The 27,064-nt window shown below is 50.6% G+C and overlaps 12 protein-coding genes across 12 annotated transcripts; 9 read left to right on the top strand and 3 right to left on the bottom strand.

Moving 5' to 3' along the window:
- Positions 1-25: 25 nt before the first annotated feature.
- BJY04DRAFT_228712 (uncharacterized protein) lies at positions 26-3,818 on the top strand (the record flags this gene model as incomplete). The annotated part of the gene is made up of 3 exons (XM_073718912.1): positions 26-124; positions 179-1,651; positions 2,075-3,818. 3 exons carry the CDS (start codon positions 26-28, stop codon positions 3,746-3,748), a joined length of 3,246 nt encoding a protein of 1,081 aa, XP_073570060.1. The 3' UTR covers positions 3,749-3,818.
- Positions 3,819-3,841: 23 nt separating this feature from the next.
- Positions 3,842-8,026, bottom strand: BJY04DRAFT_192038 (bifunctional urea carboxylase/allophanate hydrolase). The gene is made up of 7 exons (XM_073711737.1): positions 8,005-8,026; positions 7,513-7,956; positions 6,745-7,465; positions 5,388-6,691; positions 5,179-5,332; positions 4,292-5,125; positions 3,842-4,150 (listed from the first exon to the last, which is right to left on the bottom strand). The coding sequence occupies exons 3-7, from the start codon at positions 7,460-7,462 to the stop codon at positions 3,912-3,914; spliced, it is 3,249 nt and encodes a 1,082-aa protein (XP_073570059.1). The 5' UTR covers positions 7,463-7,465; positions 7,513-7,956; positions 8,005-8,026; the 3' UTR covers positions 3,842-3,911.
- Positions 8,027-8,409: 383 nt separating this feature from the next.
- Positions 8,410-9,391, top strand: BJY04DRAFT_83161 (LamB/YcsF family protein). The gene is made up of 2 exons (XM_073721155.1): positions 8,410-8,547; positions 8,628-9,391. Exons 1-2 carry the CDS (start codon positions 8,497-8,499, stop codon positions 9,336-9,338), a joined length of 762 nt encoding a protein of 253 aa, XP_073570058.1. The 5' UTR covers positions 8,410-8,496; the 3' UTR covers positions 9,339-9,391.
- A 660-nt stretch (positions 9,392-10,051) lies between these two features.
- Positions 10,052-13,248, top strand: BJY04DRAFT_83163 (putative homeobox and C2H2 transcription factor). The gene has a single exon (XM_073721156.1). The coding sequence runs from the start codon at positions 10,669-10,671 to the stop codon at positions 13,183-13,185; it is 2,517 nt and encodes an 838-aa protein (XP_073570057.1). The 5' UTR covers positions 10,052-10,668; the 3' UTR covers positions 13,186-13,248.
- Positions 13,249-13,781: 533 nt separating this feature from the next.
- BJY04DRAFT_83165 (uncharacterized protein) lies at positions 13,782-15,115 on the top strand. Its single transcript, XM_073721157.1, has 2 exons — positions 13,782-14,344; positions 14,411-15,115. Exons 1-2 carry the CDS (start codon positions 13,999-14,001, stop codon positions 15,019-15,021), a joined length of 957 nt encoding a protein of 318 aa, XP_073570056.1. The 5' UTR covers positions 13,782-13,998; the 3' UTR covers positions 15,022-15,115.
- Positions 15,116-15,178: 63 nt separating this feature from the next.
- On the top strand, positions 15,179-16,491 carry BJY04DRAFT_83136 (putative ubiquitin-conjugating enzyme). The gene is made up of 4 exons (XM_073721152.1): positions 15,179-15,305; positions 15,360-15,454; positions 15,514-16,262; positions 16,318-16,491. The coding sequence occupies exons 1-4, from the start codon at positions 15,244-15,246 to the stop codon at positions 16,399-16,401; spliced, it is 990 nt and encodes a 329-aa protein (XP_073570055.1). The 5' UTR covers positions 15,179-15,243; the 3' UTR covers positions 16,402-16,491.
- BJY04DRAFT_83146 (uncharacterized protein) lies at positions 16,440-17,021 on the top strand. The gene has a single exon (XM_073721154.1). It carries the CDS (start codon positions 16,581-16,583, stop codon positions 16,950-16,952), a length of 372 nt encoding a protein of 123 aa, XP_073570054.1. The 5' UTR covers positions 16,440-16,580; the 3' UTR covers positions 16,953-17,021.
- A 1-nt stretch (position 17,022) lies between these two features.
- On the bottom strand, positions 17,023-19,025 carry BJY04DRAFT_83145 (putative CUE domain protein). Its single transcript, XM_073721153.1, has 2 exons — positions 17,324-19,025; positions 17,023-17,242 (listed from the first exon to the last, which is right to left on the bottom strand). Exon 1 carries the CDS (start codon positions 18,958-18,960, stop codon positions 17,584-17,586), a length of 1,377 nt encoding a protein of 458 aa, XP_073570053.1. The 5' UTR covers positions 18,961-19,025; the 3' UTR covers positions 17,023-17,242; positions 17,324-17,583.
- On the top strand, positions 19,026-20,656 carry pex7 (putative peroxisome biosynthesis protein (Peroxine-7)). Its single transcript, XM_073711736.1, has 2 exons — positions 19,026-19,546; positions 19,597-20,656. Exons 1-2 carry the CDS (start codon positions 19,383-19,385, stop codon positions 20,498-20,500), a joined length of 1,068 nt encoding a protein of 355 aa, XP_073570052.1. The 5' UTR covers positions 19,026-19,382; the 3' UTR covers positions 20,501-20,656.
- Positions 20,657-21,721, bottom strand: BJY04DRAFT_192018 (DUF1014 domain protein). The gene is made up of 3 exons (XM_073711735.1): positions 21,596-21,721; positions 21,382-21,482; positions 20,657-21,287 (listed from the first exon to the last, which is right to left on the bottom strand). Exons 1-3 carry the CDS (start codon positions 21,647-21,649, stop codon positions 20,768-20,770), a joined length of 675 nt encoding a protein of 224 aa, XP_073570051.1. The 5' UTR covers positions 21,650-21,721; the 3' UTR covers positions 20,657-20,767.
- A 1,215-nt stretch (positions 21,722-22,936) lies between these two features.
- Positions 22,937-24,809, top strand: BJY04DRAFT_192013 (glycoside hydrolase family 16 protein). Its single transcript, XM_073711734.1, has 3 exons — positions 22,937-23,201; positions 23,353-24,264; positions 24,335-24,809. Exons 2-3 carry the CDS (start codon positions 23,435-23,437, stop codon positions 24,630-24,632), a joined length of 1,128 nt encoding a protein of 375 aa, XP_073570050.1. The 5' UTR covers positions 22,937-23,201; positions 23,353-23,434; the 3' UTR covers positions 24,633-24,809.
- Positions 24,810-25,074: 265 nt separating this feature from the next.
- On the top strand, positions 25,075-26,996 carry BJY04DRAFT_208270 (alpha-amylase; the record flags this gene model as incomplete). The annotated part of the gene is made up of 7 exons (XM_073713968.1): positions 25,075-25,144; positions 25,201-25,608; positions 25,674-26,269; positions 26,319-26,342; positions 26,396-26,416; positions 26,464-26,686; positions 26,740-26,996. 7 exons carry the CDS (start codon positions 25,075-25,077, stop codon positions 26,994-26,996), a joined length of 1,599 nt encoding a protein of 532 aa, XP_073570049.1.
- Positions 26,997-27,064: the final 68 nt, after the last annotated feature.

The raw sequence follows: 27,064 nt of genomic DNA, 5'->3' as shown, positions 1-27,064 counted from the left end.
ATGAGCGACACCTAGTCCTGCTACAATGGCAACCCACCAAACGAGCCTCCGAACCTTGACCAGCTTGCTTTCTCAACGAAGCCGCCTTTTCTGTCCTGCAGCTGAAAAGCAATGCGCACGCTGGGTTTACCGCCGCCATTACACTACACAGCCCGATTCAACCGAGTCAGAAGACCAGACGCCGATAAACGATCCTCCATCCCATCTCAATCCTTCCCCCGATGACTATTCCCGGTTCATCTTCCAAGACAGATGTCGCTCAACAATCCATGCGGGCTCCGGAGGTCACGGATGCGTTGCCTTTCTGAGAGAAAAGTACATCCCTGACGGACCTCCAAATGGCGGTGATGGCGGCAGCGGCGGAAGTGTCTATATCCAGGCCATTGAAGGGCTTACCAGCTTGCATAAACTTGCACGAAGCGGGGTAATCAAAGCAACTCGGGGCAAGAACGGACAGGGGAAGAGCAAGGGCGGCAAACGCGGCGATGATGTTCTCATTCAGGTGCCTGTGGGCACAGTAGTGCGTGAGGTCGATCGGTACGATCCTGTTTCTGAGGAACAGCGACGGCGGAAACGTGAAAAGAAGATGAGCAAGATGAGCGAGGATGAACTCGAAGACTTGGAGGACTCAGAGGAGTTTGGTGTTCCTGCTATTCGCCACGATCGCTGGGTTTTATTTCCCGGGTCGAATCCGTCAGATTTCCTCACCACGATATTTCCCAATAACCCACCTCGGCGGCAGGGTATCGCCGCGCTCGAGCCACAGGCCCCTATATACCTCGATCTCCATAAACACATGGACAAGCCGATTCTGCTCGCAGCCGGTGGCGCGGGAGGCTTGGGAAATCCACATTGGGTGTCTCGATCGCACCCTCGACCCAGATTCGCTTCACGTGGAGAGGGTGCAAAGCGCCTAGAGCTGGAGTTCGAGCTGAAGCTTCTTGCAGATGTTGGGTTGGTCGGCAAACCTAACGCTGGGAAAAGTACGCTCCTTCGCTCGCTAACCAATAGTCGGACTCGTGTGGGGAACTGGGCGTTCACTACGCTGGAACCAAACATCGGCACGGTGGTTATTGATAACGATAAAGGGCGGCCTTTGGTTGAGATCGAGGGAAAGACTCCGCGAAAGCGATTTACTCTAGCGGATATTCCGGGTCTGATAAAAGGCGCTCATCTAGACCGCGGGCTCGGCCTGGGGTTCCTACGGCACATCGAACGAGCAGGAATTCTAGCTTTTGTTGTTGACCTCAATGCTGGTGATCCTGTTGAAGAGCTCCAGGAACTCTGGAACGAACTCGGAAAATACGAAGAGCTACGTGAGATGGACGCTCCTCCAACCTGTGAGGAGGAGGATGACCTTACTTGGAACCCTCCGAGTCATGGTCTACCAGAGCTACAAGACAAATTCGAGCATAGTATGACGCAGCCGAAAAACAAACTCCCGGAACTTGCCCTTCCGGCTATTCATACGAAGCCATGGTTTGTTGTGGCCACAAAGTGTGATCTCCCCGAAACCCGAGAGCGATTTAAACAGCTGCAGGCGTACCTTCATGGAGTCGAGCAGGGCACGCATGGACATCCCGGTGGTTATACCGATGGGTGGAAGGAAAAGATATATGCAGTCCCCGTGAGTGCTATGCGTGGCGAGAATGTCCAGCAGATTCCCAATATTGTGATGCAGCTTCTGGATTAGCAATGGCGGTGATTTTTGTACAATACCCAAATATATATAATCAACATTGTGTACAATAGACCTTGTCGGAATAGATTTCCTTACTCGTGTTTAGGTTATTCACATCTCAGTTACTATATGCCTTAATAACAGGAACGTGTGAAGTTGGTTCAAAAGTAGTTCAAGGCTGAATATCAAATTGAGATAGTGAAGGGGTCAAGTGATTGTCATCCGGAGATGTTGCTGTGAACGGGATGATTTCCCTCACGAATGATGGCACTTACCCTCACAGTTGCCTTCAGTGCAACCTCCATCATCATGGACGGCTATATATCTCCCGCCCTCTCTCCTCCTTGAACCTACCTCTACCTATTCTTTGGTCCTGAATTACCTCTCACTCAGCTAGGAATAATGGTCCTACCAAAAGTCCTCGCTACCACACTCTCCACGATAACAAAATTAGACTCGCAGGACCCGATCCTCCACTGCTTCAACAATGACCTTGATACCCTTCGTGCGATCCTTTTCGATAATACAGATGAAGCTCTACGAATCGCCGACGCGCACCTACGCGTTTTCCCCTTCAGAAATGTCGAAACCTGCTGGCGGAGGCTCTACACGGATGCAAGCATTCTGAACGCTTGCTTTAGCATTTGCGATAATATCGACATTGGAGCCCAGCGCGAAAATAGACATGGCGCCCGTGTTGATACTCTAATATCTCAGCTGATGCGGGCTCTTGACGACAACGGCCATGATGGATTCGGAATCGACCCCAGCGCTCGCTGGCTCTCGCCAGCTGTCCACCTCCTCGACAAAGCATTGATTATGACCGGCGCGCCGCTCCGCGAAGACCTCATCGAGTCCCTCCTCACCTCTTTACAAGAAGCTACACAAATAGAGTCACAAGATGCAGATGTCGCACAAGACCCGAGTCGAAGGAACCGAGCCTACACCTGTTCGGACTCACCACCTCGCTCAGCAAAACGACGTAAACTGGCTCCCCCGCTATTCCCTCCCGACGCCGTCGCTTCACCGACTCTCAGATATCCAATTGCATGTGTGTCTGACCCGGGCTTTGATTACATGGAGGAGCATATACACAATCTGAGGACACCTCTGGTCATAACGGATGCGGTTGAGCACTGGCCTGCTTTGTCAAGGCGGCCATGGGCTTCGCGCGATTACTGGCTGAATCGGACGTTCGATGGCCGCAGATTAGTTCCGGTAGAAATTGGCAGGTCGTACACCGATGAGGGATGGGGGCAACGGATCATGGAGTTCAAAGAATTTGTTGACAAGCATATATGGAGAAACCCATCGCAGTCGCGGCCAGCAACAACGGACGATGACGGCCTCGAGGAGCAGGAAGCTGATCAAACGGGGTATCTAGCTCAGCATGATCTACTCAGACAGATTCCAGCTCTGCGTAAGGACATCTCCATCCCCGACTTTTGCTACATTGATCCTCCAGCGCCGGAACCAGGCACGCCAGTGTACCTGAAGAAATTACAGGAGCAAAAAGAGGAACGGCAACAGGCGAGTACCTCAGCCGGCGGCCAAGATCAGGAACAAGCTTTCGAAGATAACGACGCTAGATACCCATCTCTAGCCATCGATCCTCCGGGCGACCCTATAATCAATACATGGATCGGACCTTCCTGGACAATTTCTCCCCTCCACCACGATCCCCACCATAATATCCTCGTTCAAGTCACCGGCACCAAATACATCCGTCTTTATTCGCCACACACCCCAGCTTCCCAGATCTATCCACGAGGCATGGAACAAATCGCCTCTGAGAGCAGAAACAACCATTCTGGTGGCCTCAGTACCAACCAAGATACGTCTACAAAACAGCTTATCGACATGTCGAATACTTCCCAGGTTGATCTAGCTGCTATCGAGCTCTCGCCCGCGGAATCAGAGCAATGGGAGGCCATGTGGCCTGGATTTCAACAGGCGAAGTATGTTGAGACCGTACTAAGGGAAGGTGAATCCCTATACATTCCTGTCGGATGGTGGCATTATGTTCGTGGGTTGAAAGCCGGAATCAGTGTTAGCTTTTGGTGGTAACCACCTCCTAGACATAAAGCCCGCGCCTGACCCTGCATGTGCCTGATATGAATCACGAATCTTACTCTGGCATACAAATAGACAAAAACAGGATAATTCAACGACGATGTTTGATGTATACTATGATCAATAAAATACAGTTCTACAGTTACAGAAGTAGCCCCTAAGCGGAGCTTCTCACAAGCATCAGCGGCTTCCCAGCCTCAATCGAGTCTCCCTGCTGAGCCAGGATCTTTTCAACCACAGCTCCAATAGCGACAGATTCACTGCGTACTGCAATCTCAAGCTTCATTGCCTCGAGTATAACAACGACTTGGTCCTTCTCAAGCTTATCGCCCTCTTTCACCTCGACTTTCCAGACGTTGGCGTTAAGGGGGGCTTCGATTGCGGTAATTTGGGGATCTGGGTGTTGTTAGCTCCTGGTATCAATGGGCATCTCGCGTGAAGGAAGAAAAGAGCAAGGGGGAAAAATGGTTGTAGGATTGTGTTGCGACGGAGATGGAGGAAGGTGCGATGGAGGAGAGGAACCTTGATAGTACAAACCTTTCAGCAGTGCATCAACTGTATCCAACGGTACACCTCTCTCGGCTTTCTCCTTAGTCCAACGGTCCAGCATCTCCTTCTCGAGTGCATCCATATCAGCCTGTGCCTGTCTTTGCCTGGCCCTGATGATCTTGACTTCGTCTTTCGTATCACTCAAGAGCTGATTATGCTTGGCCATATCAAACTCCACTTCCTCCCACTGGTATTCATACCGTCCGCTTTGGAAGAGCGCAAGTTGCCGCTCATACTCATCCTCGCTAACCTTGTAGAACGTGATTTGGTCAAAGTCTTCGAAGAGCCAAGGTCTCTGGGCCGAATAGCCCCTCTTCGAGCCAAGGATGTCCACACCAGGTATTGTGAGGCCAGTCATTTGGTAGCCCCCTGGAGAATCAACGGTATAGATGGCGAGACAGCTTCCGCCCCATGAGACCTGACCGGCGGGAGTAAAGACACGGCTGGGATTCATTTTGGGACAATTCATGCGCTGTCGTGGATCCACCGGGAGGGCGAGTGGGAGGGCTGTGAAAAAGCCAACGGATATTACCATGAAGCTAGCAGTCAGGTAAATGTTCTCAAATTCTTGACGGGTGAACGCATTATTGCGGGCGACGAAGTCCATGTTGTCTGGGAGGTAGGAGGCGTACGGTCGCTGGGTTTCCATGTAGCGTTTGATTGCGTCGTCCTGGCGCCTGCTTTCAAAAGTTAGTGGGAGTTTGAAGAGACGACTCGTCATCTTTGCACGGCTGAGGTCGCCTAGCTGAGCTTCGATATTGCAGAGATAGTTGATGAGGGCCTGTTGGTGGATTTTGGTGCCGTCATAGTAGAGCATGAGGGCTGTCAGGTGAATTAGTGAGTCCTAAATCGACTGGTATGTTGCGAGGACCTACAATTCCCACAGCCGACCATGGACGTCAACCCAGAGGAAAAAGTGATGTCGCCTGTTGCTTCGTTTAATACTTTCTTCAGCGCGGTGACTCTGTAGCGGTGGTTCAGATCAAATGCCCCATAGCCGTAGTCGATCAACAGATAATCATCGCCAGCCTGCAAATCTTTGGGTTAATTGACTGGTACATGAGTTGGGAAGCGGTATTCTCACCTGCCGATAGGAAACTTGAGGTTGATTTCCCTTTTCAGGAATCTGATGCACTACGCCAGAGCCTCGCGTTGTCGCTGCCATCGCTGGGGGCGGAGAATTGTCAAGAGGGATTATACTACCGTAGTCTTTCTGTCCCTGACAACATTGTACTATGTCGGCAATGAATCTCTCCAGATCGTCACGCGCTGTTAGGGCATCTTTTAGTGAAGTGGCCCTGAACTTTAAGGTGTCTCCAGCCTTGACCTGACCAAGCTTCCAGAAATCAGCTTTAACGATAGTGTGACTGCTGACGAATCCACCAAGATCTGGTGCGTCTTGAGGAAAGATTACTGGATCATCGCCGGTCCAGTTGAGCGACCCGATGCCGTAGCCATACTCAATCAGATTAGACGGATGTGCACCACCTTCTCCTCCGTCTGAACGAGCCCAGGTGGGCTTTGGCCCAAGAAGACGTATTCCACCTCTTGCAGCATTATGAGAGATTGTCCACTCCGCATTATAGAGCATATCTATACTCTCTGGGGTGAGGTAGCCCTCGTCATACGGACCCGGCATAGACAGGAGTTCCCAGTTGCTCGGGTACTCCGGTATGAGTTGTTCAGGCAAGGTCATCTCACCATGCGACTCTGGAAGATGATCCACGATCGCGATATAATCTCCCGAGGTAAGTTGTCGTCCTTGATAGCCACCAACGCCAACCATGGGCGCAGTAGCCTTAGATCCAAACCACTCGGCGACGTTGAGGAATCCGCCGAAGACTGCTAGATAAGCCCTACACCCGTTTCCGATGGTCTTTCCGACCTTCAGCCGTTGACCGGCCGCAACTCGCACCCTCGACCACATAGGTATGGGCACGTCGTCAAGTTTGGCATCAATTGGTGCACCGCAGAGCGAGACAACCGCTGGCCCTAAGAAACGCAGTTCTGGTCCACTTAGGGTAATCTCCAGACCTTCAAGACCGACAGGGTTACCCACAAGGGCATTCGCAACACGAAATGCAAGAGAGTCCATTGGACCAGAATGGCAAAATCCCTTGCCTACAGTTGGGCGTCCAGGCCAATCTTGAATCAGCGTGTAAGCGCCACCAGAAACGACATCGATAGCCGATAAACTGTATTCAAAACTGTTCAGGAACTTGGTCAAAGTGTTTCCGAAGTTGAAATCCTCATTGGCGAGAATCTTAGCCAGAAACCCAAGATTAGTCGGAGGGCCGCAAATTCTGGATCCGGTTAGAATGTCGTTTAGTCCCTTAATCGCTTGTTGTCTGCTGGATGCATGGTACATAACTTTGGCAATGAGGGGGTCTATTCAATGTTAACGCTGGTCGAGAGGATCTGTTCATCATTTAATTACGTACCATAGCTGGCTGAGACCTTGACCCCTCTGTAAACCCAGGTATCGATCCTTGACCCTGGTATGTCTTTCCACTCTACGCTCTGTAACGTTCCAGGACATGGCGCAAAGTCCCTGACAGGGTTCTCCGCATAGACTCTGGCTTCAATAGCGGCGCCATTTGGAGAGTCTACTGAAATGCCGGACAAAAACTCTGCTTCGAGACCTTTACTGCTCGACAGCTGGGCATCCGCTTGTTTGAGCATGAGCTCCACCAAATCAATGCCATAGCATAGTTCTGTAATACCGTGCTCAACCTGGAGTCGTGTGTTCATCTCAAGAAAGAAGAATGCCCCGGACTCGTCATCCACAAGATATTCAATGGTGCCTGCTGAACCATACTCAATTAATTCAGCAAGGCGAACAGCAGCCTCACAGAGGCTCTTCCGTAGGCCAGGGTTCTTCGTGACAAAAGGACTTGGACATTCCTCAATAACCTTCTGGTGTCTTCTTTGAATCGAGCATTCTCGTTCTCCGATAGAGATAGCTTTCCCCTGCCCATTGCCAAAGACCTGAACTTCAATGTGATGGCTAGATGGATAATAGCGCTCGATAAAAAGTCCCGCATTCTTGAATAAAGCTTCACCCCGGGACTGTACAGTTTGGAATGATTCTCGAACTTCCTTCTCCGTGTTGCACGTAAGTAAGCCCATTCCACCACCGCCTGCAGTTGCCTTCAGCATGACCTACAACAAATGAGCACTGGTTATCAAGAGTGGCACACGCAACGTACTGGGAAACCGAGGCTTTGTGCGATGGTGACAGCCTCGTCTACACTTGTAACCAGCCCTTGCGAGCCTGGAACAATGGGTACTCCGGCTTTCTTTGCAAGGTCGCGGGCCGTGTGTTTGAGCCCGAATGCTTCTATGCTCTCCGGAGAAGGGCCAACAAAGACTAAGCCGGCACGGGAAACTGCGCTTGCAAAGTCCGAGTTCTCAGACAAGAAGCCATAGCCGGGTATGATGGCCTCCGCATGCTGCCTCTTTGCGATCTCGATAATTTGGTCTCTGTAGTCCGCGTCAAAATTCAGTCGCAAGTGAGATATGGCTCAACTGACCCGTCAATATACGCCTTAGATGGTGATCCAGAGAGAAGAATTGCTTTGTCCGCTAAATGAACATGGGTCGAAGCCGCATCTGGTTCCGTATACACTGCGATGGTTCGAATATTAAGCCGCCTGCCAATCTATTAGCGACAAGGTTTAGAGATCTGACACCAAACATACTGCGCAGTTTTCAATATTCGCACAGCAATTTCACCTCGATTAGCAATCAAAAGTGTTTTAAGAAATTCCATGCTGGTGGGTGGTACGTCGGAGTTCGGCGAGTACTGCGCTCTTGCTGGCTTAAATAAATATCTCGTCTTATCTGCCGAAGCCCCTCAGTCGGCCATCAGGATGCGGGGAAAGATCTCCAGACCCAGGAGCAATAAAGCCACGTACAGATAACGGATTCGGGTTATCGGCATTGCTGTGATTGCACGATGACGCCGAGGATGTTGGAAGTTCGGCTCAACGGAGCGATCTACACAAGACGATAGGGACGATTCCCCCGAGCTCCCCACATTGCCACCATTTCTGAAGGGCGCCCATCCTGTAGTTCCCACGGTTCAGTCAATGCTTCACCTCAGCGTATAAAATAGCCGAACGGGTCTTGCGACCGTGAATTTACGACGCTCAGGAAATTGGGAGACCAGCGCTAAAGGTTCGACGACCATCATGGCTCCGATAAAGACGAAGGCACTTATTAACTGTGATATGGGGGAAGCGGTATGTCCTCAGCCCCATTTATGCCTCCCTGAAGTATCTTACCGAATCGTAGAACTGAAAGCTGATGCAGTTTCTCATAGTACGGCAATTGGGCGTGCGGTCCGGACCTTGAGTTGCTCCCTCTGATCGATATTGCCAACATTGCCTGTGGTTTTCACGCGGGTGATCCTTTGATCATGATGGAAACCGTACGGAACTGCAAAGCTCATAATATCTTGGTGGGAGCTCATCCTGGTTTACCGGACATTCAAGGGTTCGGGCGGCGCGAGATGAAATTGTCATCAGATGAGCTCACAGCAATCACTATTTATCAAGTGGGAGCCCTCCAGGGATTTTTGGACCGCGAAGGGTTGCGCCTCAACCACGTGAAGCCACACGGCGTCCTCTATGGAATGATGTGTAGAGATTATGAAGTCGCCAAGGCTGTCATGCTGGGGATTCCTCAAGGGGTTCCTGTGTTTGGGCTCCCCGGAACAAATATGGAAAAGGCTGCCAACGACCTGGGAATTGAGTTTCGAGCTGAATTCTATGGTGATGTCAAGTATGATTCCCAAGGAATGCTCGTGATCGACCGCAAGAAGAAGCCATGGGACCCGGCGGATGTCGAGAACCATGTTCGGCAGCAACTCGAGGAGCAATCCGTGACGAGCGTTGAGGGGATTGTGGTGCCGTTGCCAATCAAGGATTATAGCGTATCTGTCTGTTGTCATTCGGATTCCCCTGGATGTGTTGAAATCATCAAAACAACAAAGAGAGTGGCCGATGAATTCAACAAGAAATACGGATTCTGAGCCTCTTGTGTACATCTGAACAAGGTCGAGATGCTGAGGATTATAGGGGACAATGGAGTTGTAACTTGTTTGAGGAGGGGTACGGGAAGCTGGAAAGCCCTCAACTCAACTGCATTGCTTTCTTGGTATTAGAAAATCGTGCGGCGCGCTTTCTTTCCCGAAGACTATTATATTCCATCGCCCTGTAGCATATTGTAAGAGACACTGTGCATGCAGGTATGCGGAACTTTTGATGAAGGACTTGTCAAGCGAAAAGAGCACACTCTTAAATAGAGTCTTGTGCCATGAAGACGAGTGGGACAGATCATGGGAAGCCGAAGCCCAGGGGTTGGTGAGGATACTCGAGTGGGCAAGTCGCTGAGCGATTGATGTGTCCATCAATAATCTCTCTCTCTTTCCCTCTCATGCAAGAGTCGTTCCCATGAGGTAATTAACCTTGTTAGAGATACGAGCAGAAGGGGGGGATTCTCCCCAATCGTACTGTACACTCGCAGGCAATCTGATAACCTCTGCCGGGCTGTGCAGTGTGGTCCTGGATAAAATGACCAGCGGCTCGACGTCAGATAGTTCTGCCTGATGGTGAAATGGGGAGCTAGCCATGATAGGTGTACTGTAGTAATATAATGGACTAAGACTGAATCGTGCTTGAGCCTTGTAGGTGGTTTGTAGAAAGTGGAGAGGTGGTGATTCACTGGGTGGAGGAGCTAAGCCCGAGTAGGGAAAGCGTTGTCATCGAAGGGCGCAAAAATTCTCGTAGTCTCGTTGTCGTCTTGAACATGCGGCCCCCTCCAAGGCTCCAATCGTCCAACGAGCCTCTACCGCGCCTATCTATGGGTCTAGTCTGGACAGGGGAGGTCAGCTTCTCGTATTTTGATGGGTTGAGCTGTCGGATGTGGCCCCCAGGAAGCGCAGGATGACAACCATCCTTGTTGTTGAGCTGCAGCAAAACGCGTGAGCAAGACTCATTCTCGACGCACAGAAGGTGAACCGACAGTCGACTGAAGATTCAAGAAGATACCTAGTACTACTACTACCTAGTTATCTAGCAGGGGCTAACCGTTTCGGCGTGCTTTTCATACCCCAGACGAAAAACTGACCCTCTCGTGATATCCACTTCCACTTACCCACCTGCACCCCCCCCCTTCTCCTCTCTCAGGCCATTATTCCCCCGTTTCTCTATCTACAGTACATCCATCCTCGCCTTTTTCTGCTCTTCCTCAACCACCTCTTCCCGACGTTACTTCACCCAGTTGAGGACACCTTTGTCACCAACGCCTTTGTGGTAGACGCTGGGTCTTCTTTTTAACCTTGACTCAGCGAATCGCCCAAAATGGAGTTCTTCGACTTTGATGAGGCTGCATCTGGCTCCCACGTCCGAGATGACGATGTGGCCTCTGATCATCTCGAAATGGATGAGAACGATGCTAGAGAGAACTACCAGTCTCTGTTACAGGACCAGACATTTGGGTTTCCTGGCTTTCTTCCGAAGCAGGCTCCTACTCCTGAGGGAGTTATGACCGAAACGCCTGATCCCGAGGGCGTGTATCCCATGTTTCGAGCCAAAGAACCGTGTGACTTCTGCAGGAACATGGGGCTCGACTGCTTTGTCGCGAAACGAGGCGTGATGCAGAAGAGCGGCTGCACCTGTTGTATTTCGCTGTACCGCGAATGCAGCTTCTATCATACAATGCCGCCCCAGGGCAAGTTCATCGACACATTACATCCGATCTCTGAGAACATTGATATTCCTACCGGCGGCCTGACCGGCAAGAAGGCGCTCAAGTCCTTTACCGGCGTCACAGAGGACGTTGATGCTCGCTCGAGGAAAAGCAGCTCTCGGCTCTCCCGCGAAGCAGTTCGGATCCTCAAAACGTGGCTCAACGAACATACCGACCATCCGTATCCGAGCGAGGATGAGAAAGAGGAATTGAAGCTACGGACAGGACTGAAGCGCACTCAAATCACCAATTGGCTTGCCAATGCTAGGCGGCGTGGGAAAATCCGCCCTGCTCCTCGAAGCAGCTCACCCGTCCCGGGCGCAATTGAGATTCCCAGGCAGGCACAACGTGACCACACTCTCATGACGCCTTTGGAACGTTGGAAGTACTCTCCCCCAGAGAACGAGCCGGCTGCCATTTCCAACATTTTGCGAGCTTTGGAAGACACACCACTGGAAGGGCAAGGACCACAACCCGCTCACGTGACTGTGCGTTCCCATTCTCGGAGGACTGGGTCTAGCAATGAGTCAAGTCATACCAACTCGAATGTCTTCGATGCCGCTTCCTTCGCTAGCAGCCATGAGACCAGTCGCTCAGCCAGTCGTTCTTCTGTGTCTGATCTCTCGTTTGCCTCTGCTTTTTCTCACCGTTCCTCACGATCCTTCGGCTCAATGGACCGTAAAGAACGCCGCCGCCGCCGCAAGCCCCCAACACCTGCGAATGCTTTTGCACAGCAGAAAGCCAAGAATTCCCGAATTTACCAATGTACCTTCTGTGCGGACTCTTTCCAGACAAAGTACGATTGGCAGCGTCATGAAAAGTCCCTGCATTTGGCCCTTGAGAAATGGACCTGCGCACCACATGGAGGTGTTATCGTTCTGAACGGTGTCAGCCGCTGTGTATTCTGCATGGCAGCTGATCCCGACAATGACCACCTCGAGTCACACAACTATACCACTTGTGCAGAGAAGACTTTGGCAGAACGAACGTTCTATCGAAAGGACCATCTCAACCAACACCTGCGGTTGATGCACAATGTACGGTTCGACTCATCTATGGATCAATGGCGAAGTCATACCACGGAGATCATATCTCGGTGTGGTTTCTGCGGGATTACCTTGACGACGTGGAAAGGTCGGGCCGATCATCTCGCTACCCACTTCAAGAACGGTGCAGATATGCTTCAATGGCAGGGTGACTGGGGTTTCGAACCTGTCGTGCAAAGCCTCGTTGAGAATGCCATGCCCCCGTATCTCATTGGTCAAGAACGCAACACTCTTGATCCGTTTGCCTTCTCGTCACGTCGGACTGGATTGACGATACCAGAGGACGCCAACTGTTACCAGCGTCTTAGACGGGAACTTACCGCGTTCATTGAGGAGCACACGTATAATGGCGTCGTGCCCAGCGACCAGATGATCCAGGAGCATGGTCGACAAGTGATATATGGAACCGATGATCCATGGAATCAGACATGTGCTGATAATCCAATCTGGTTGGCGATTCTCAAACGCGATGCCGGGATCGAGCCTGCGCCTGGCTCAGAAAATATCGATTTCGAAAATTTGGGCATGCGGCCGCCGTATGCATCCCACGAAGGGTTACGGCAGCCACCTGTGTGCCTTCGCCAGTCATATCATGCAGAGCACCCCGTCTCTGGCTTTCAGAGCCCAGCTATTCCTGGCACAGGTAGATCCTCTGTGGTTCAAAGCGTCCCAGGAAGCTCGACTGGTAGTTTTTCTGGCAGCATGGGGGCACTTCCAGGCAACCAGCTATCCGGCTTGTCAACTGACTGGGGTAGTACTGCATCGGCAGGGGTGTCGTCTTTCTCAACACCCCTAAGCACATCTGTTGATCCATTTGTGCAGATGGGATTTGACCCCGAGTTCCTTCAACAGCTGAATATTCGCTATGAAAAGGAACTACCTTTAGATGGTCTGCAAGGACTAAACTTCGGAATGGACGATGGCGGTGTAGGGGCCTTCAGTGCTACCGACCCTATGGACACGGCGATTACCACCGGAGCTACTGCTCCGATCCCAATCCCTACCTGTAAGCAACCTGACATTGTGATGCCTGATGCAATCAAGCAGCCGGATTTTCAAGGCGAAAGCACGAACAGGACATGAAGTTGAGAATGTTGTTGGAGTTTTTTCGTTAGAACTATCGCCGGATTCCTGCTGCCATATATTGGAAAGCACATGTTGTAAATAGGTAAATGGGTACCGTATCGATGGACCCCGGATATGACGTATTCAATGACCGTTATTTTGTTCTATCATCTTGAACGGTGGGGGAAGAATCTTCCTTATAAGCACTCTTTCTGCCGTAGCCCTGTTCTCGGCTGGGCTAGGGTGACATGGATGGTGGGCAGTGAAGGGCGTGAAGGGCGTGAAGGGCGTGAAGAGGTACAGCTGAACAGCCCCAATTTGCCGAGTGATCTGACAGGGCGTAGTCCTCCCGGGCCTACCTAGATACCTACCTAGGCAACACCCCTCAGCATGCATGGATCAATTAAAATGGATTTCAAATCTGCCAGATCCATGTGTATTTGACGATAGTACGTATCTATACATAGGTTAGGTATGCTGTTAGGTCCGCGCGCCGGGTGGATGAGGAAGAACTTTGGTTGACATGTGAAACTCGGCCAAGCCGCCTTCAAGCCTCAACGGTTTTTTAATTATTATTATCCCCTCCCCTGCAATTATTCTCCAAATTCTAGAGTCTGATTCTTCCCGTATGGGGCTGTACCTATCATCAGCTTACCCGCCATAGTGGGGTGATTCCGACACTTCTCCCAGCAAGAAATGGCAGGCTTAACTTACGCAACTTTCTCTCTGCACTGTCTCTGAAGTCCGGCCCGGATTTACTTACGGACTCACTTAGAGGTTTGGTCTCAGCTCGATACTCAGCGCTGCTCTTGATTCTGCGAACACTCGTCTATGATGGCCGAATCCATTAAGAGCGACGCCTCCGGCTGCCCACCGGCATTTTCAATTTTTCCACCTTTTATTCCCACTATGATCAAGCAGCGCCTGGCCTCTACGAGATATGCAAGCATCAGGGCAGAGGAAACGAACTCGCCCCCACAAACCGCATCTTATGCTACAGGTGATAGCACACCGCGCCCCTCTTCCTCTGGGAGCGGAAGTACAGTACGGCACTCTGAGGATTCCTCAAGCTCTGTATCGGGGGAGGATATTGGAAACAATAGGGATGCCGTCATTTTGGGTGTACCAGCTAATCAGGAGATGGATTCGGGATTACGCTGGAATAGAGTGAATCCAGGTATGCACTGACCGATACTACGCACACTGGCCGTCTACCGAGAAACTACGGACTAAGTGTAGACAGCGCTCAATTTACTCCGTCATGCTGGCTACGAGGCTCAACAGCCTCAATGTGAGAGCCGTTTGGTCCGTTCACTATATCTCCACGCCATTGCCTACCTTCTTTCTGCTCTACCGGACGACCTGACGAGTGAAGAAACTGCTACACTCCGTGGCAGTTTGCCCGAGAAACTGAAACCGTCCTTGACTCTATCCCAACAACCGAACTCTGCTCTCCCTGCGAGATCTTACCTTCATCGACTACTTGCCTCTAGCATTGTCTATTTTTGTCTGCTTTTGCAGTTAATCATGCCTTTCATGAAGCAGACCATGGTTCGTTTATACGAGTATGACCGCTCGCATCGGATCACGGAACGTTTCACGATTTTCACTCTTTCTATTGCCGAAAAGGTCAGCCGAGGAAGCGTGAGCTTCGGATCCGTAATTTTGAATATGTGTGACGGAAAACCTGGGAATGCTATTAGTGATGCCACGTCATGGTGGTTGGAAGGAATCGCTGGGGGAATTTACGAGGGTGTTGGAGAGGGCATGGTGATTCTTGGATTCGCGGGACCTGGATCGATCTCGGAGCGGCCCTCACATTGGAATCAGGATGAGGATGGAAAGACTACTTAGATTGTATAGACCAAATAGATGTATTAGAGTCATATTCTGATTGAACAATATATTGTGATTTGAGGACGCAGTAACTATCCATACTTCGGATGCGATGATAAGCGTGGGACCCGCCAAGATCCGATCCGTGGAGCTTCTCCGAGAGCAACTTGTCTCCTGAGATCATCCCTAACATTCCATCCGAATTCCCCAGACGTCCCTGCATCTTCCTCGATTGGCACCATGTCAACGACCCGGTTGCCCAATATCCCATCTCTTCGGAGACACCAACTACTCCAGGAGTAGTGAGTACTTTATTATCTTTAAAGCCACGGGCGCCTGTACTAACAGTAACCCAGCGCGAGCCTGAAACATGCAGCTCCTCCGGGAGTCTATGTGAGCCTCAGCCCGGGTGACCCAACTTTTTGGGCCTGTGTGATCTTTATTCGCGCCGGTAAGGTGCAGTTTCTTCCCTTGAATCGTGTAGTCTAGCCTAACTGTTTGTTCATTGAGGCCCGTACGCTTCTGCCATTCTCCGCTTCCAAATTCGCTTCCCACCATCCTACCCTGATCGACCACCACTGGTGACCTTCTCTACCGATGTATTCCATCCACTTATTGTACCCCTGACTACCTATACCTTCAGCACCGGCGTGTCCAACGAAGACCCTGTCAGCGCGACGGACGAAGAACGTTTACCACCGGGAGGGTTTAGTCTTAGACACGCATTCCCGCACTGGTTCGGGCGGGCACGACGTATTGACGGGAGTTCTGCAGCATCCTTGAGGGCTGTAAGCTCAGAATCATCGAATGATAAGGGCTCGGAAACAATAGCCCCTAACAACTCTACTCAGGAATCTGCGGATTCAAAACCAGATGGGGCCGAAGGTGTCGACGAAGTCAATGGGAGCCAGACTGCCCATGCGGCACCGGCTGAAATTGCTCTCACGACGAGGACAACCGTTCCGGTCCTGGAGATTTTAAATTACATTCGCACATCGTTCGATGATGAAACAGTTCTCGATTCTGTTTCACTCGAGGCAGCAGGCAACCCAAGCGCATGGCATGCGTGGAAGGCTCATAGAAAGGATACCGATACTGCTGTCTTGGACCGCGCAAAACGCGATAACCCGCAAACACGACTCCCGGGCGATTGGAATTGGGATGGCATCTGGATTCGGCGCGTTCAATATGAGGTTGAAGCGAGCCGGTCGGACGCTACTTTGTTTGGAAGTGCTACTCGAGGCGTAGCAGATGAATTGGTAAGATTCAGTTGAAGCTCTTCTGGCATAGGGCATCGCTGACTGGGTCGCGTAGATTCACTTCAATCGTCTAGACCGTGACACATTGGCTTCGGTCAAGCAAATGGTTATCCCACCCGTGGAGCAGGCCTTGGAATAGGTCTACCATGCATCACATGGAAGCTTTGTTAGTGATATGCGAGATTGCCAGTTCGCCGTCTACCTAAGTAGACGAGATTCTTGGTGTTCCTTCCTTTGGAGGTCTTTCCCAAGGATGCATCGCTTGTTTAGGCAGGTACGTCAAGAGGAAAACAAGAGACGGTGCTCGCACTCCTCTACATGCCTCGCGCCTCTCTATCAATACCCAAATCCGACTACTCCATTCCTATTCTGTTTCTACATGGCAGTATTGGACTCGACTGTATAGGTATCGCCATGAACCCCAAACAAAAAACAGCGATTATCGTTGTCGCGTTAGTTTTGGTCCCGATTATTCTCGTCTGCTGCGCATTCGCCTTAGCCCTGGGTTGTGCTGAATTCTGGAGCTCGGGTCGCTTCACTCTCGTTATCCCGTGGATTAGACGACGCTCGGCTGCCGTCCGAAGAGGCCTCACGCCGATTGACCCCAACGATACCCGTGCTATCGAGCGGATGACAGGACATCCCGTTACCTCTGATACACGGCCTGCTGGGGTAATGGTAGAAGTTTGATCGGGATTTCGCGCTGTCCCGTTCAAGGAGATACGAAGATCGGTACGTCACCTTTTTTGATTCAATGGAATGAATTCTGATACTTACGTGGATTAGCATACAATCACCGTTCTCCGCTAAGTCAAATTTATATCTGGTCGAGGCATTCAAGAGCGGCTTTGACTGCCGAGCTTCGTTTGAACGGTGACCCGAACGCTGGACGTTGAAGTGGTTCTCGCATTAGGTTCGGATTATGGACACAGTACGTCACACACGAGCATTCTTTTTGAACAGAGCATAGACTGATCTATCTGTAGTCATATTTTCAGTCAGCGACTACAACCGTACCCGATATCGGCTCAGTATTAGCCGTCATGCTGCACATTACACACTTGATTACTGGACCACAATAGACGACCAATCTTCTGTACAGCTTTACATCACTGCGCAGGCACTGAATGATGAATGGGCGGAGCATGGCAACCTCGCTGGACTTTAAGCAGCCCCCCCCCCCACCATGTGTCAATTTGCGTATGCCGTTGCGCCAAGCAATCTCATGCATTCGCGGTTCCGCAAGAGAGGTTAGCCAAATGATGTATATATGTTAACCTGCATCAATGCTAGTCTACTTGGGTTTGTACCAAAGCATTTTTTATTCGGCAAAATTCATGAGCTTTGGGGCATTTGCATCTTCCTTGTTGACTTGGGGTTGCTTCCAGAGCGGCTCCCCATCATCGTCAAAATTGGCCCACTGAAAGAATCCACACCCTTTCTTTCCTGGCTTAGAACCCATATAACATAGCCACATGTAGCGACCCCTTGTATCGCGCCTGCGCTGGACACACTTAAGGACCGCATGCGCTTTGCAGCGACACCGCGGGATGTTTCGAGGGTGTAGCGAGTCTCGATACCAACGGTACGTGATATTGATCCGCCGATTACCTGATAACTGATGCGGAGATATAGTCTGTGCGGGGGCAATCGCATGCTTCCATTCCTCCTGCGTTTCCGCATGCATGACAAGGAGAGAGTTGTGCGGCAGCGCTATAGAGATCTGTCCCTGCGCATCGGCTCTTGTGCCCGTTGCCTTTCCCTCATATTCAGCCTCCTCCGCCACGATCCGCCGCACTCGGAACTCTCGCTGCACTCCTAAACTTATACTTCCGATCACCGCTCGAGGACCCAGATAAGTGAGATGGTCCGTATGATAGCCGACGCTCTCCGCAGGTCCGTCGTAGCAATTCACAAAAGCCGCATTGGGTACCCACTCTCGCGGTGACTGGTACTTCAACTTTTTGCCCTCCGGGTAGACGTCCCTGATCCGTTTTTTGATCTCCGCATTCACGGCATCCTGCACGCGCGCTGAAATCCCGCGCAGGTGAGGCGTTGCCTGCCGGATATTAGTGTGGTACGAGCCTCCGTATGTATATTCATTTGTATGCAAAGCTTGTTCTTCCGGAGTGGAAACGTATACGCAGGTCGAATGGGGGCTTTCAACGGTCCGGTCAAAAATCTGAAGCTGGTATCGTGAGAAATGAACAGACTCGTCGAGGAGTTCGAGGAGGAGGGCGTTTGCTTGGTCGGCGGGGAGGAAGTTATGGATTATGGTGCAGGAGGTGTGAGTGGAGACGTCTTCGGGGGTGTATAGGTAGAGGGTTTTGCCTTTTTGTACGGGGTTGCCACGTTTCAAGATTGGCCTTGATGTAGACTCGCTTGAGTCGGCTGCGTTTGCGTTCAGAGAAACGTGGATATGAGATTTTAAAGAGGTCTGAATGGCTGATGTTCCTCCTGTCTTTGTCCGCTTCGGCGTTGACGCGAATTGCTTTTGCTCGATTATTGTGGTAGCGGCGGTTTCGACGGAGCCACTACAAGAAACAAGGATGTCGAGGAGCGTTTCCTGGGGCGTTTCTGGGAAGAGTGAAAGCAGCTGAGCTATCTTTACGTCGGTTGAGGCATTGTCATCGTCATGTGCTGCTGATGGCGGCTCGACCGGACTGTGTGGTCTTTTGCGGGAGAAATACCGATCCATAGCGAGAATCTTCCCGGTGGTACATAATGAGCTAGTCTGGTGACGAGCCTAGGGGTATCATGCCTGTGTTGGGTTTAGAAGCTGGAAGTGGACATCGCAGTTGCGCGTGTTCCAATGCGTTTAGAAGACCTCTCATTGCACGTGATTGCTCTGAATGTGGCCAGTCACAACTAACGCGCTTCAGCTTCAGCTTCATCATGCATAGTGAGGGATTCTGCACGTCATGGCAATGAAAAAAAATGGTCACAGCAACTTTGTCAAGACCAATCTCGATGAGCCTTTGAGATGAGAGCAGGGAGGCAAAGCCCCAGTGAGCACGTACCTCGGCTCCAGCGCATGGAGACTCCCCGCAGTCCATCCTCATGCTGTCTCCCTCGCTTCCTATCCCTCCACCTTCCTTCCCCGATCATTGAGCCGTCGACATGTTGCACTTCCGCACCGAAGGCTACAACGGTTATGCAATCAAATACTCTCCATTCTTTGACAATAGATTGGCAGTGGCTTCATCCGCCAACTTTGGTCTAGTTGGCAATGGCCGTCTATTCATTCTCGAGTTGACTCCAAACGGCATTGTGCCGGTCAAGTGGTATACACTCTCGGACCTGCTCATTCCATAAGGCACAACTGATTCTCTAGGTTTACTACCCAGGATTCTCTATACGACCTCGCTTGGTCCGAAGCCAATGAGCATCAAGTCCTAACTGCCTCCGGCGACGGTAGCATCAAGCTCTTCGACTGCACCCTTAACGACTTCCCGATCCAGAACTGGAAGGAACATAATCGTGAAGTCTTCAGCGTCGGCTGGAACCTCGTTTCAAAAGACACTTTCTGCTCTAGCAGCTGGGATGGCACCGTTCGCATATGGTCCCCGCAGCGCCCGCACTCCCTTGTCACCCTTCCCACCCACAGCTGCACCTACTCCGCCGCGTTCGCACCGCACTCCCCTGACATCCTCTCCTGCGTCTCGTCAGACTCCTACTTCCGCCTCTATGACCTCCGCACGCCAGCCTCCGCCTCGAACCACCTCACTCTCCAAATACCTATCCACGCCGCGCCCGTCTCTCCAATACCGGGTAAACCGGGTGCCCCACCAGCTGCCTGTCCGCCCTCTGAAGCCCTCACGCACGACTGGAATAAGTACCGGCCTTCAGTGGTCGCTGTTGCGGGTGTGGATAGGACGATCCGGACGTTTGACATTCGGGCACCACAGCAGGGGCCACAGGCTGTTATGATGGGGCATGATTATGCGATCAGAAGGGTTGCGTGGTCGCCGCATCTTTCGAATGTTCTACTCACCGCGAGTTATGACATGACGTGTCGCGCTTGGAGCGATCAATCACCTTCTGGCGTCGTCGGAGATATAGATCTTATGCGGTCCGGGCCAACGCCAATTATGGGTGCTGAGCTGGGTCGGATGAACCAGCATACGGAGTTTGCGACAGGGGTAGATTGGTGTCTTTTTGGGAGCGAGGGTTGGTGCGCGAGTGTTGGGTGGGACGAGAGCGTGTATGTCTGGGACGTGCGCGCTGTCATGGGGTGACGGCATTTTTTATGCCTCGTTCTTCAGCTTCTATATTGTATTGGATATTATGTGCATGACGACGATACCTCTGACCGTTTGCTTTTGGCTTATCAGTTCCTGGCCGTTAATAGCTGCGCGCCGTACTATGCAACGTTTATACACGGACTAGACCATCACCTCATTTGATCTCTCTATATAAAAAAGTTCATCTTCTTCGTCATCTCATTGGCGCACAATCCTCGCCTGTCTCGGGTATAGAAACACATATATACAAAATCAAGAAATCTACCTCGTAAGTCTCGCTTCGACCTTCTTCCTCTCAGCGTCTCGAACAGCCGCAATCTCGTCGCGGGAGGCATCGAATGCAACATGAACCTGGTTAAACGGATTCTCCTCACTCTTCTCAAACTCCTTCTTCACCAGCTCAATCCGCTGGTTCCTCCTCAGTCCGGGGGTCTCAGCCTCGATCTCCGGCAGCCGTCGGGCCTCAAATGCCGCATACGCAGCCTTAAATCTTCGTTCTGGGTGGCGGTCAATCTTGCTGCTATCCTTGCCCGTGAGAGAAAGCGCATCGAGGGCGTTGTCGATACCAGTAGCGTTAAGGGCGGACTTGGATGCCGCGGGCGCGTCGTCGTCAAGTTGGTTGAGGTTCAGTGTACCCCGGGATGGTGCGGGAGCGTTTTTCTTTGCGGCAGATTTGGTGTTCTTGGGCTTCGAGGGCTGGGAGGATTCTTCAGCGGCGAGGAGGGCGTCGCGCTCGGCTTTCTTGCGGGCAGCTTCAGCTTTCTTGGCTTCGGCGTCCTCTCTGTTGTATAAAGTTTTATGGTTAGCTGGGTTTAATTGAGCTCGAAAGACGACCAGGGAAAACGAAGATAATGTCAGTAGGTATGAATTCGTACTTTTTAGCAGAGCTCTTCGCACCCTTCGACCACTGCTTGTCTTCTTCGGCGGCCCGTTTGTTGTCTTCGACAGCTTGCTTTTTGGCGGCAGTTTCGGCTTTCTATGTTCGTAAGTCAGAATCAGAGTTCATGCCAAAGCAGGCTAAAAAGTGATTCGAGTCGTGAATAGAAAATTGCAAGCTATATTGGGTAGCAAGGATAGGTATGTACGCACGCGAGCGTTGCCGGCAGCCTTTTTCGAGTTCTCAACTCCTTTCTTGCCTCCCATTTTGGCTCTTTGCCGCTCTCAGGTAGTTTTCGATTAAGATATCAGATAGACGCTCGAGGGTAGATGTTGAAATGCGCAGCGTCGAGAGGGGCAACTTGACTCATTCGTTTTATCTGATGGCGGGGTGACTGACTAAGCGGATCTCTATCTTGGCAAATGCTCGGAGATTTCTCCTTTGGCATGGTACGATCATCTCAGCGATCTTATTTATTTGCTGATGAGATCAGGGTGTGTACTTTAGAAGAAGTACGATAGGAGTTGGGTTTATGTAGGAGGATCAGTTGGCCTTGACGAACACGCAACTACCAATTGAACAGATCAGGTATGTGAAGGATGCCATCTGAAGACATTGTAACTAGTGATAGCACAGGCCCAAGGTGCTCTCTCGCATAAGCGCCGGGGGCAAAGTTCTAGTCAGTATAGAGCTAATGGCAAGGCAAAGTTGCTTCCAGCCGTGTACTCTAATTCAGCATATGTACCGAGAGAATATGGCAAGCCTAGTGTGCAGTTCAGATATCACCGATCAATATGGGGCTATAGCCACATGAATACCTCAAGAGGAAGACTGGTTTACCCTTCGTTAGTAGCTATGAGGGTTGGAAGTCCACCAGGCCTCTGAGTTGGACAGATATCTTAGCATGAGTTAAATGTGCGAGTTTATGATCTATAGGCGAGTTGTGCGCTCAACCCGTCCAAGTTGTCTACTATCGTACCTAATCGAGGCAGTATATAAACATGCAAGCTACATTTCCGCATATCATTGAATTTTGGCATCCTATGAACAAAGGCGTAAGTACAAAAACCGCAAGGGGAAGTCATTATGAAAAGGGACCTCATCAGTAAAAGTATTATCCTGCTAAGATAAAAAACTGAGGGTTAGGGCTGGAATTCTTGCGCATTTCGGCAATCGGCACAAGCAGATCAATCTTCTTCGTTCTTGATCATCATTGAAATCGAGGCAAGCCAGTGCCAAATTCCAATGAGACTGGGTGGAGCGTTCGTCTTGGCCGAGTCCATACCTATTACCTACGGAGTACTCCGGAGTACAATCTACAATGAGTATGTGAAGCTCCGATCCTTGACCCTATCATGATCGGATTATGCTTTGTTATTATTGCCCTAAACTCCGAACACCATGCAAAGATCTTAAGTTCTTAACAAGTTCAGGCACACCAGTAAACGGCAAGGACAAACCGGTTTGTCTTGTACCTGAGTGGGCCGATTACTAAAATTAAGCTGCTAGTAAGATAGCTAAGATAGCAAGCTCCACCTGGGCAGAGCTCGGCTTTTCGGAAATTGCATCTGCTATCTGCAGTGCAGCGTGCTGCCCATGCAGCACATCTGTTCTTGCGTGTTTTGAAAGCGCGTCCTGAAGCAGGAACACCAAGAACATCAACTATCATCTATGAATCAAGCTTTATCCATGGATGTTTGGTACTGTACCCGGAAATGGCCATGCCGCCATGGTAAGGGATCCGCGGGTCGGCGGTTGTGGAGTATCAACTGAGTATGCGTAGGCTTGTTCAATCAAGCCGGCGAACGAGTTGTCCAAGTGGGTCGTCACTTTTCTTCATAATTAATATTTTGGGTTTGCCTTGGAGATATCTCATTTCCCCTTTCTTTTCCCTCCCAATCGCTGCTCTTCAATTCAGTCATGAGCTATCTTGGAAACCGGGAACCTATTGACGAGAAACCGCATCAAGTTAATCTCCCATAATCCCGCTGCGACTTCGATATCTCAGACAGACGCGAATTTAAGGGGAGTTGTTCGCCTTCAACGGTGAAATGGTGGCAATGGCTTCTCTTCGCTACACACTCCTCGCCCTGTGCATCTTGCTGGGCATCGCCAACGCCTCCAATTCCACGGAAGAAACGCAGACCGACTGCAACCCGACCAAAAAGTCATGCCCTGCCGATCCTGCCCTCGGCACAGAGCACACATGGTGGCTGAACCAAACCCTAGATGAGGATTTATGGACGATGCAAACCGGAACCTACGAATACGACGATGAAGGCGCCAACTTTGTTATCAAAAAAGAGAACTCCTCAACCCTCCTCGTCTCCAACTTCTACATTTTCTTCGGCGTCATGGAGTTCCACGCGAAAATGGCCAAAGGCGGAGGGATCATTAGCAGTGTGGTTCTGATGTCCGACGACCTCGATGAGATTGACTGGGAGTGGGTGGGATACAACACCAGCGGAGTGCAATCCAACTTCTTCGGGAAGGGCAACACTACCACCTCAGATCGAGGCGGTTATCACTGGGTGACGGATGCTGATACCGAGTTCCACAATTATACCACCTACTGGGACAAAGACCGACTGGAGTGGTGGATTGATGGCGACAAAGTACGCACGGTTAACTACTCTGAACCTGCCACTGTTTACGGCAAGAACTACCCCCAGACGCCTTGCAAGGTAAAGCTCAGCAATTGGCCTGTCGGGTTACCGACTTCAGCTCAAGGTGACATCGAGTGGGGTGGTGGTTTGGTCAACTGGGACGATTTGCCTTTCACTATGAGCGTGCAGCGCATGCGCGTGAAGGACTTCCACACTGGAAAGGAGTACACATATGACGGAACATCTGGCACTTACGAGAGCATCAAGGTGGTTAGGTAGGTTCCTTCTTTTCTACGTCACTCCTGCTCACTTTCTAGATTTGCCAGGCTGACATGCTGAATTCAGTGGAAACTCGACCGCGAAGGAAACAATCGAAAAACCGCCTGAGAAATCTCTTTCGGAGAAATGGGACGATCTCGGACAGGGTGCTCACATTGGCGTGTACTGCGGTGCAGCTGTGGCCGGTGCCCTTCTGATCGGTGCATTGGCATTCTACTGCGTGCGGCAACGCCGGAAGGGTCGCCTCGAGGCAGCTCTAACGGATGGAGGACAGGCAACGGAGTTGACCAAGATGGACACATACAGAAATCAATGGAGGCAGAGTGAGATGGGGTATAAAGGGTATCAGCCTGTGAAGGAATAAGTTTTGGACTAAGGGCCATACCTGGTTCGCATTGACCCGAAGCTTTCGAGGCGTTGAGATTTAGTATAGTGTATATAACAGCTGTGAAGCTCTATGAAGTTACTGTATATTAATCGCAAGCTGTTATTCAACGGCTTGAACTTTGACCTGCATACTTATTGTCATACCAGGCTCTGCTTCATAGATTATAATTTGCATGGGAAATCGAGTAAGCCAAGATTGAGTTTATGAGTGTACCTATGCAACGAATAAGCCTAATCCACTTAGCCTCATGCAATTGAGCAAGGGGTTATGGATCATCAACATGACATGTCCTGCATATCTGTGGCGCATCCCACTCGTGTTTGTCCTCCGAGACTCCGAGGCCAGCAACTCCGAGAAACTGATTCTTCCCTGATCACCTCGAGGCTCACAATTACGAGTGATTCCTTATTCATACCAAATGTTATCCAGCTTTCTCTGTAATCTATTTTTCCGGAAGCGAGAACAGCCACCATGGCAAGAAATTGAAGGTAGGTTAACTTGGCTAATCGCCCCCCTAAGACATTCCTGTTGAAACTGTGAGTAGAGGAGGCCAAACATCTCCAAGAGCTCGCCTCATGGACCGCGTCCAATAATGCACTCATGTTCCAGGCCTTTGAATGGCATGTTCCGGACGATAGAGCCCATTGGTCTCGCCTCCAGCAACTGCTTCCTTCTCTGAAGGCCATGGGAGTTGACAATATCTGGATACCACCCGGGTGTAAACCTGCAAGTACCTCTGGAAACGGTTATGATATCTACGACCTTTATGATCTAGGAGCATTCGACCAGAAAGGATCTGTACCAACGAAATGGGGAACCAAACAGGAACTACAGAATTTTGCTCTCGCCGCCCAGAATATGGGAATCGGGGTCTATTGGGATGCTGTGCTTAACCACAAAGCCGGGGCTGATTGTTTGGAGCGGTTTTTAGCTGTCAAGGTGGACCCTCAAGGTATGAGTTTATCAGGTTGCAGCTTTCTGCTTTTCGAAGCTTACTGATCGATGTCTCTATGTTAGACCGGAACCAAGAAGTCTCACCGGCAAAAGAGATCGCGGGCTGGGTTGGGTTCGAGTTCCCAGGTCGAGGTGACCAATACAGCCCCCAGAAATATGGTTCGTCCCATTTCAGCGGCGTTGACTGGGATGATAATTGCAAAGAGCGGGCTATCTTCAAGATCAGTGGGCCCAATAGAGGTTGGGCCACCGATGTCAGCATTGAAAATGGGAATTACGACTATCTGATGTTCTCAGATATCGACTACTCCAACCCCGATGTTCGAGAGGACGTTCTCCGATGGGGAAAGTGGATTTCAGACCAGCTGCCTCTCAGTGGTATGAGGTTAGACGCCGTGAAGCATTATTCGGCTTCATTCCAGAAGGAATTCATCGCTAGCCTTAGGAAGCATATCGGAGAGAGGTTTTTCTTCGTAGGAGAATACTGGAAGGCCGAACTCGACATTCTGATGAGTTACCTGGAAATCATGGAGTTCCAGTTGTCGCTATTTGACGTACCTCTGCTTGATCGATTCTCGATCATGTCACAGACAGACAAGGCAGATATGCGGCAGATATTCAGGAGTACTCTCGTAGCGCGGAGTCCTGACCATGCAGTCGTAAGTGGTATACAAGCTGGCTTCTGCGTCTTTGTCTAATACCTTACAGACTTTTGTGACAAACCATGACACGGTATGGCCTTTCTTCTTTTACGAGTGTTGTATCTGCTAATGTGGTTCGTAAAGCAACCAGGCCAGTCTCTCGAGGTAAGCAAGAGAGTCATCTTTTGCAGCTTCAGCTGACGTTGAACTAGGCTCCCGTAGCATCCTTTTTTAAGCCGCTCGCCTATGCTCTGATTCTCCTGCGAGAATCTGGTCAGCCATGCGTCTTTTATGGTGACCTGTACGGTATTTCCGGAGATAATGAGCACTCTTATACGTCTTTAACTGCTCGTAAGCTTCCAATTCTTATGCAGGCCCGCAAGCTGTATGCAAATGGGGCACAGAGAGACTATTTTGAGAAGAAGAATTGTATTGGTATGTAGTAAGCCGGACACTGATGCTCCCAAGATGTGCTAAAGTCGACTCAGGATTCGTTCGATACGGGAATCTAGCACATCCTTTCGGCCTTGCATGTATTATGAGCAACGCTGGGACATCACGGAAGCGCATGTTTGTTGGCACGCCACATGTTGGAGAGGAATGGACTGATATTCTGAGGAGTCGCACTGACGTTGTGACTATAAACAAGAAAGGGTACGGCGTGTTTCCTGTCGGCTCGTATAGTGTTAGTGTCTGGGTAAACTCGTCACCGGAATGTAGGAGGGATTTGCAGCAGAATTTGTGAGTTATCCCAGCGCAAGTGTCTTATATTGCTAACATTGAGTCCAGTGATCTGAACGTCTATAGTTGATG

The sequence above is a fragment of the Aspergillus karnatakaensis genome, assembly GCF_047715665.1.
Source record: "Aspergillus karnatakaensis strain CBS 102800 unplaced genomic scaffold BJY04scaffold_32, whole genome shotgun sequence".
Classification (NCBI taxonomy): Eukaryota; Fungi; Ascomycota; class Eurotiomycetes; order Eurotiales; family Aspergillaceae; genus Aspergillus; species Aspergillus karnatakaensis.
This window is presented reverse-complemented; position numbering and strand designations above follow the sequence as displayed.

Coding starts and splice junctions, on each gene's coding strand:
- BJY04DRAFT_83146 (XM_073721154.1), top strand. CDS start 16,581: ATGCCTCGCGCCTCTCTATCAATACCCAAATCCGACTACTCCATTCCT.
- BJY04DRAFT_83163 (XM_073721156.1), top strand. CDS start 10,669: ATGGAGTTCTTCGACTTTGATGAGGCTGCATCTGGCTCCCACGTCCGA.
- BJY04DRAFT_83145 (XM_073721153.1), bottom strand. CDS start 18,960: ATGGATCGGTATTTCTCCCGCAAAAGACCACACAGTCCGGTCGAGCCG.
- BJY04DRAFT_83161 (XM_073721155.1), top strand. CDS start 8,497: ATGGCTCCGATAAAGACGAAGGCACTTATTAACTGTGATATGGGGGAA. Junction 8,548..8,627: donor ACTGTGATATGGGGGAAGCG/GTATGTCCTCAG, acceptor AGTTTCTCATAG/TACGGCAATTGGGCGTGCGG.
- BJY04DRAFT_192038 (XM_073711737.1), bottom strand. CDS start 7,462: ATGCTGAAGGCAACTGCAGGCGGTGGTGGAATGGGCTTACTTACGTGC. Junction 5,333..5,387: donor CTCAAGTTTCCTATCGGCAG/GTGAGAATACCG, acceptor AAAGATTTGCAG/GCTGGCGATGATTATCTGTT. Junction 4,151..4,291: donor AGTTGATGCACTGCTGAAAG/GTTTGTACTATC, acceptor AACAACACCCAG/ATCCCCAAATTACCGCAATC.
- BJY04DRAFT_83165 (XM_073721157.1), top strand. CDS start 13,999: ATGATGGCCGAATCCATTAAGAGCGACGCCTCCGGCTGCCCACCGGCA. Junction 14,345..14,410: donor CTGGAATAGAGTGAATCCAG/GTATGCACTGAC, acceptor AAGTGTAGACAG/CGCTCAATTTACTCCGTCAT.
- BJY04DRAFT_192018 (XM_073711735.1), bottom strand. CDS start 21,649: ATGGGAGGCAAGAAAGGAGTTGAGAACTCGAAAAAGGCTGCCGGCAAC. Junction 21,483..21,595: donor AGGCTGCCGGCAACGCTCGC/GTGCGTACATAC, acceptor TTACGAACATAG/AAAGCCGAAACTGCCGCCAA. Junction 21,288..21,381: donor GCGAAGAGCTCTGCTAAAAA/GTACGAATTCAT, acceptor TTTATACAACAG/AGAGGACGCCGAAGCCAAGA.
- BJY04DRAFT_192013 (XM_073711734.1), top strand. CDS start 23,435: ATGGTGGCAATGGCTTCTCTTCGCTACACACTCCTCGCCCTGTGCATC. Junction 24,265..24,334: donor GAGAGCATCAAGGTGGTTAG/GTAGGTTCCTTC, acceptor TGCTGAATTCAG/TGGAAACTCGACCGCGAAGG.
- pex7 (XM_073711736.1), top strand. CDS start 19,383: ATGTTGCACTTCCGCACCGAAGGCTACAACGGTTATGCAATCAAATAC. Junction 19,547..19,596: donor GGCATTGTGCCGGTCAAGTG/GTATACACTCTC, acceptor CTGATTCTCTAG/GTTTACTACCCAGGATTCTC.
- BJY04DRAFT_83136 (XM_073721152.1), top strand. CDS start 15,244: ATGTCAACGACCCGGTTGCCCAATATCCCATCTCTTCGGAGACACCAA. Junction 15,306..15,359: donor CACCAACTACTCCAGGAGTA/GTGAGTACTTTA, acceptor ACAGTAACCCAG/CGCGAGCCTGAAACATGCAG. Junction 16,263..16,317: donor GAGGCGTAGCAGATGAATTG/GTAAGATTCAGT, acceptor TGGGTCGCGTAG/ATTCACTTCAATCGTCTAGA.